Consider the following 7,445-nt stretch of genomic DNA (forward strand, 5'->3'; position numbering starts at 1 on the left):
TGGAACACTGCTATCATGTCACCCCTCACCCTTCTCTTCGTTATACTACACATACCCAATTCCAGCAACCGTTCCCTATATGTTTTAGCCTCCAGTCCCCCAATCATCTTTGTTGCCCTTCTCTGTACCCTTTCTAGAGTCTCAACATCTTTTTACATCGTGGTGACCAAAACTGTATGCAGTATTCCAGGTGTGGCCTTACCAAGGCATTGTAAAGTGGTATTAGTACTTCACGTGATCTTGATTCTATCCCTCTGTTAATGCAGCCTAGCACTGTGTTGGCTTTTTTGGCAGCTGCAGCACACTGCTGGCTCATATTGAAGTGATTGTCTACTAGGACTCCGACATCTCTCTCACAGTTACTACTATCAAGCAAGGTACCACCCATACTATACCTGTGCATTTGATTTTTCCTGCCTAAATGTAGAACCTTACTTTTTTCACAACTGAATTTCATTTTGTTATATAGTGCCCAGTGTTCGAGTCTGTCCAGATCCTCTTGTATTTTAAGCCTATCTTCTGGAGTATTGGCTATTCCTGCCAGCTTGGTGTCGTCTGCAAATTTGATGAGTTCCCCATCTATCCCCTCATCCAAATCGTTGATGAAGATGTTGAAGAGCACTGGGCCCAGAACAGAGCCCTGGGGCACCCCACTACACACTTCCTCCCATGTAGATGCGGTTCCATTGAGGACCACAAGTTATAAAAGTTGAAGTCCACAAGTCATAAAAGAGCCAAGGTTGCCTACCCCTGGTCTAGAACAAGGGTGTCCAACCATGGCAACTTTAAGAGCTGTGGATTTCAACTCCCAGAATTCCCCAGCCAGCATGGATGGAGACCACAAAGCCTGGGGAAGTTAAAATTCAACAGAAAGGAGCATTCCAGGTTGGGGTCGGATATTCTAATAAAAATGTTATCTCTCAACCACAGTGGAGGTCTGAAATGGAAGATGACGAAGGGGACGGTACCTTGATCTGCTTTTCTGTGTCCCCGTCGCACAGAGATATCAAAGGCACCGTGAACGGCTTCCATACAGGATCCAGCGTGTATTTGATTACCTGCAATTTGAAGAAAAAGCCAGCAAGATAATAAAAACTCCAGTTTGTTTGTTTGTTAGTTTATTTAATTTCCCACCTTTAATATTTTTACAAACAACTCAAGGTGGTGAACATTATCTTCCAACACATCTTCCTCCTCGGTCGGCTTTCCTGGCTAAGGTGGGACTTGAACTCACGGTCTCCTCCTGCTTTTTAGCCTGGTACCTTAACTGCTGGCAAAACTGGCTCTGGATATTCTATTAATGTCAATACTATAACAATGTCTGGACCAGGGGAGGGAGTAGACATATTTTTTACGCACTCCGCTGTGAGATTCTACTTAAATAGGGTGTAGGAAGCACCGTTCTGCAACGTTCCTCGTTCGACCTCGTCCTCTGCGGACAAGGCTGCTCCCCAAGAAAACACGGACAGGGTTCTCTTTAGCCAGATGGGCTGAGAAGAAAGGTTACAAGAATTCCAGCAACTGGAATTCCTTTCTTCAGAAGCAATATATCCTCATGTCTCCCTAACCATCTTCCTCTGCCCTTTTACTGATAATGAAGGGAAATGAATGGGCAGTTGGAATAACTCTGAGGAACAGGAGGAAGAGCTCCGAGTCAGGGTAGAAATGTAATTTGAGAAAGTGAGAAAGGGGAAAACGCATTCCGTTTTGCAAAATTCAGAATAACCGAATAACAAGAGTTGGTAGGGACCTTAGAGGTCTTCTAATCCAGGGGTCCCTAACCTGTGGGCTGCAGCCCCCTAGTGGGCTGTGAGGGGTTTGCAACTGGGCCACAGAAACGGCTTGGGAGTGCACGAGCATCCTCACTTGCGCGAGCAGCGGCCGAGCACATGCACGCTCCACTTAAGTGACCATCAGGCGTGCATGCACACCGCTCACGCAAATGGAGCTGCACACGTGTGCACATTTGCTGGTCACTCACGCAAAACTATCCTCTCCCCACACACACACATACAAAGTCAGAAACGTTGGGGAACTCTGTTCTAGTCCAACCCCCTGCTCAGGCAGGAAGCCCTATTCCATTTGAGACCTATGTTCGTCCTATCTCCAATTCTGTTACTGTCACCTTATAATAAAGCAGCCTTAGCATTCATAATTCTGGCAACCTAGTCTATTCTAAAGAGCAGATAAAAAGCTTGCAGCTATCTGTACACATCACCGCTTCCTGAATCTTTATCAGCAGCCATTACCTAAAGCAGCGTAGATAAAATTTTGCACAATGTCTCTTCGCTCAGATCTCTGCCACCCATCAAACTCAACACATAGCTCTGCCAGACAAAGTACTCGGGGTAGTGTCTGCCCAGAGCTGGCACTGTTCCTTCCCCGATTTGCAAACTATACCTTTGGGGTGAAGCTTAAACCGTTGCTGGCCCTTTTTTTTAACCATTCGTAATGGATTCCATCCAATATTTTCTAAATTCTGTAAGGTAGGGGTGGGGGAAAGAATTTCCTCAAAGAAATATCTTTTGCACAAAAAAGTAGGAATCAAAGGAGAGACGCAGGTTATTTCAGGCTGCTCAGGAAACTTTAGGGAATAGCTAAACACTTTGCCTCAAATCACAGCAAAAAAACAACAACCACGAACCTCTTTCTCCGGACCGTGTGCCCAGTGTTAAATCCCTTCAACACTGTTCAATACAGTCCAACATAAAAGACACACAACATCCCTAAGGAGTTGCAACAGACACAAGAGGCCCTATAAACTCTCTCTTGGCAATTATATTTAGAATTACCTGTTGTTGGGTTTTTTTAAAAAAAACAAAAATATCCAAATTCATTGGATAATGTCTGTTAGGAAATACTACTCCAGGAGTATGCAACTTTCAGACTATTGGACTGGCTGGGGAATTCTTATTGAGCCTTGGTGGAGCAGTGGGCTAATGCCTCCTTAAGTAACACCAGCTGCCTGCAATTAGTGCAGGTTCGCATCCCACCAGGCTCAAGGTTGACTCAGCCCTCCATCCTTCCGAGGTAGGTAAAATGAGGACCCAGATTGTTGGGGGCAATTTAGCTGACTTTGTAATAATGCCGCTGGTGTGTGTGTGAAAGCCCTAATAAGCAGGCATATACATAGAATGAAGGCTACTGCTAAGCTTGTAAGCCGCCCTGAGTCTTCGGAGAAGGGCGGGATATAAATGGAATTAAAATAAAATAAATAAAAATAAATTCTGGGAGTTGAAGTACAAAAGTCTTAAAGTTGTCCAACTCGAGACTTGTAAAATGTTCAAGTTCTCTAAAGCTCATAGAATCCTAGGCTTGGAAGGGATTTTTCAGGTCTGCTAGTTCAATTCCCTGCTGAGTGCAGGAATCGTCATGATCCTGAATAATTGGCTGCCTGATCTTTTCTTGAAGACCTTCGGTGAGGTCAGGAGACAGGTTCTCTCACTGCTTAGGACAGGGGTAGGCAACCTTGGCTCTCTTATGACTCATGGACTTCAACTCCCAGAATTCCTGAGCCAGCTGGCTTAGGAGCTTCCATAAGTCAGGAAATTCCTTCTTATTTCAAATTTGGATCTCATTCTGTTAAGCTTCCGCCCCCATGCTTGCTGGGGAATTCTGGGAGTTGAAGTCCACAGGTCTTAAAGTTGACGAGGTTGGACACCCCTGCTTTAAAGCCTGCTGTTCTTTGCGCTAAACAACTTCACTCAATGTCATGCAATGTCTTTTGAAATGTATTGGTCGATTCTTATAAAAATTCTCTCTCAATTCTAAGTCTTGCTTTGTGGGTTGTTTTTTTTAAAAAAAAAATCTTATGAACCACGATGGATGTACAGGCATGTGTATGGTTTCCTTATGGGGCTTGTTAAAAAGAGGCGTGGTAAAAACAACTTAAAACCGTGCTACGTGCGCAGCAGAGGCTGGGGAAGAGAAGGCCCTGGGGATCGTAGGCGTGCTATTTTAGAACAGAGGTCCTTTTTGTTCTCCCAGCTTGGTCTCTTTGGACACAAGTCCTGACTTCCGAATGGTGGCTAACTTTAGCGGGATGTCCCCGGATGGTTTATCTGCTGGGGTGAGGACACCGCTCCTTGCAAGATTGCTGCTTCAGTAGGCTTTCTGGAACAATGGAAACAAACTTCCTCCTTGCGTGAGGCACCCTGTGGACTGAGGCCAAACATCTTTCCAAATGATGCAATCCGGTGCCTTGTGGATTCGTTGCAACAATTGCAAGAAAATGAGGACCCAGATTGTTGGGGGCAATAAGCTGACTTTGTAATAATGCCGCTTGGGAGGTGTGTGAAAGCCCTAACAAGCAGGCATATACATAGAATGAAGGCTACTGCTAAGCTTGTAAGCTGCCCTGAGTCTTCGGAGAAGGGCGGGATATAAATGTAATAAAAATAAAATAAAATAAAATAAAAGTGATCTTCGCTATGACATTCCAATTTAGCATATGTTTGCATCAGATTGCTATATGTAATACCCTGTATTCTGCTTTGGGAAGTCGGTGGGAGGGGGAGGGAAGGGGGGAGGGTTGATGGGGAGGGGGGTTATTATTAAAATTTTGTAAAACTTTTCAATAAAAAAAGACCCACAATAGATGCCCCAATGTACAAAGATGCCAAGGGGTTGAGAGTGTCAAAGATCGTTAAAGGGGGATCCACCCCAGAACTAAGGAGAAATTTCCTGTCAGTGAGAACAATCACCACTCACAGTTTTGCTTGCTGTAACGGCTGCAGGAACTGGGTATGTCTTGTCTAATGAAGATAAAGATTAGGGGGACATAATAACAGACTTCCAATATTTGGGGGAGGCTGCCCCAAAGAAGAGGGAGTCAAGCTGTTCTCCAAAGCCGCAACGGATGGAAACTAATCAAGGAGAGATCCAACTTAGAACTAAGGAGAAATTTCCTGACAGTTAGAACAATTAACCAGTGGAACAGCTGGCCTCCGGAAATCGTGGGCGCTCCATCACTGGAGATTTTTAAGAAGAGACTGGACAGCCATTTGTCTGAAATGGTGTAGGGTTTCCTGCCTGAGCAGGGGGTTGGACTAGATGACCTCTAAGGTTCCTGCCAAATTGATTCTTCTATGCTTATGTTCCTCTGGATGGAGCCAACTATATCCTAAATTTGAGGGATGGGGACAGGTGAGCATTTTCTTTGCACTTTTTAAAACTATTGTTAGTTTTGTGCTGCCGAGTTGTTGTTGTTGGTTTTTTGCACTGTAATAGTGAATCACAGATTGGCAGCCATTAGGCTTCTAGGAGACAAGATTTGAGCAAAGAGGATAATAACTTGTTAAATCTCTCTCTCTCACTTTCTCACACACACACACACACACACACACACAGACACACACACACACACACACACACACACACACACTGTGCACCCCATTATGGCTTTTTTACATGGTGTGTGTATTTCGCAAGTAATCATTATATCATAATTTATTTCAGCCACTTTAAGAGAATTTCAACGGCCAGAAGTTGATGTTTTTCACAAATGTATTGGACTCTGTTGAGTGTCCCCGAATCTCTAGAAAACGTAATGGCAGCAGCTGATAACAACTGGAATATTTTGAAGGCATCTACGGTCTCATTGTGAGATTCCCACAGTGGGCTTACCCTTTACAGTTAGTCCTCGACTTACAACAGTTCGTTTAGTGACCGTTTGAAGTTACAAACCTGTGACGTACGGCCATTTTTCACATTTACAGCTGCTGCAGAATCCCCGGGGTCACGTGACCAAAATTTGGATGCTTGACAACTGGCATGTATTTATGACGGTTGCAGCGTCCCGGGGTCACGTGATCCCCTTCTGAGAAGGAAAATCAATGGGGAAGCCAGATTCACTTAACAACCGTGTTACTAATAGGACACCTGCAATGCTTCACTTAACAACGGTTGCAAGACAGGTCTTAACCTGGGGCAAAGCTCACTTAACAACTGTCTTGCTTGGCAACAGGAATGTTGGCTCAGTTGTGATCATACGTTGAGGACTACCTGTAGTATTTTGCTGGGAAAAAACCCCCTGAAATTATACAAAGTGACCATCTTACGGAATAATGGCCCCACCCGCTACAAATGACTTACCTCTGTCCTGTGGACCAGCATCCATTTCCCGTCATCCCCTTGTTTATAAAACTCCAGAAATGGATCTGATTTTCCAAACAAATCCTGCAAGAGGGAGGAGAAAGCATCTAAGAGACTGTGAAATTATTTTTGTCCTTTGAAGCCGAAGCAACAGCAAACAGGCCTTGTCCTTAGACGCCGTATCCTGTCACATAAAACTGACCCCTCCCTGTGTGCCCCCCCATCCAGCTCCATACATAGTGATGGCTAAATGCAAGTTTGTCTTTCCCCCCGTGGAATTAATATTCTTTCTATGAAGAACAATCCCGCCTGCCTATTCACAGAAGAAAATCAATTTACGATCAAATAGAAATTCTCAAGGTTGTTAATGAGGGAACAGCTTGAGTGGCAGTCAAGAATTACCCTCCATGTCCAAGGAAGAAATGAGACGGAGTGTGGGTGAGGTGTGAATATCCTCCTAACTTCAGAAAGGAACACACATACTCACACTCTCTCTCTCTCTCTCTCTCTCTCTCTCTCTCACACACACACACACACACACACACACACACACACACACACACAGGCACTCAGAATGAAACAGTCCAGGAAACAGGAAGGAAAGTATAAAAGATGGCCATTTGCTCTCCGTTGCTGCTGCAAAGCATCTCTCTTTTGCTTCCCTTTTGCAAACTGCACGACAATTGTTTGAGCCAATTGTTTGAGCCAATTACAGGTCGTCCTCTACTTACGACCACAATTGAGCCCAACATTTCTGTTCTTAAGTGAGACATTTGTTAAGTGAATTTTGCCCCATTTTACGACCTTTCTTGTCACCATTGTTAAGGGAATCGTTGCAGTTGTTAAGTTAGTAACATGGTTGTTACTGCTTTACCCATTGACCTTGCTTGCCAGAAGGTCACAGAAGGGGATCACGTGAACGGTTATTTTATATTTTATATTTTAATTCCATTTATATCCCGCCCTTCTCCGAAGACTCAGGGCGGCTTACAAGCTTAGCAGTAGCCTTCATTCTATGTATATGCCTGCTTATTAGGGCTTTCACACACACCCCAAGCGGCATTATTACAAAGTCAGCTTAATTGCCCCCAACAATCTGGGTCCTCGTTACTAAATGAACTGTTGTACATCGAGGACTACCTGTACCTCTTTGCCCACTCTTGAGTATAAGAAGTCCTTGACTTATGACTGGTCATTTAACAACTGTTAACAGTCAGTAAAGCACAAACCGTCCACTTCTGACTCCTGGGGTCGCATGACTGCAACTGGCAATGTTTTTTGCCAATTTCTCGCAAAACTTTATTATAATTGTTATCCACTGTTTTACTATTTTAGTGTGTACTGGTTTTAAT

At 44.2% G+C, this 7,445-nt stretch overlaps 1 protein-coding gene across 1 annotated transcript in view; it reads right to left on the minus strand.

The window, feature by feature from the left end:
* CPNE2 (copine 2) overlaps positions 1-6,971 on the minus strand; it is a gene marked incomplete at its 5' end in the record, with an annotated part of 40,415 nt that extends 33,444 nt beyond the window's left edge. Inside the window, 3 exons of the mRNA XM_083370225.1 lie at positions 969-1,058; positions 6,094-6,177; positions 6,960-6,971. Coding sequence (XP_083226351.1) covers positions 969-1,058; positions 6,094-6,177; positions 6,960-6,971 — 186 coding nt within the window. The remainder of the gene's footprint in view (positions 1-968; positions 1,059-6,093; positions 6,178-6,959) is intronic.
* Positions 6,972-7,445: the final 474 nt, after the last annotated feature.

This window comes from Vipera ursinii, assembly GCF_947247035.1.
Source record: "Vipera ursinii genome assembly, chromosome: 10".
NCBI lineage: Eukaryota > Metazoa > Chordata > Lepidosauria > Squamata > Viperidae > Vipera > Vipera ursinii.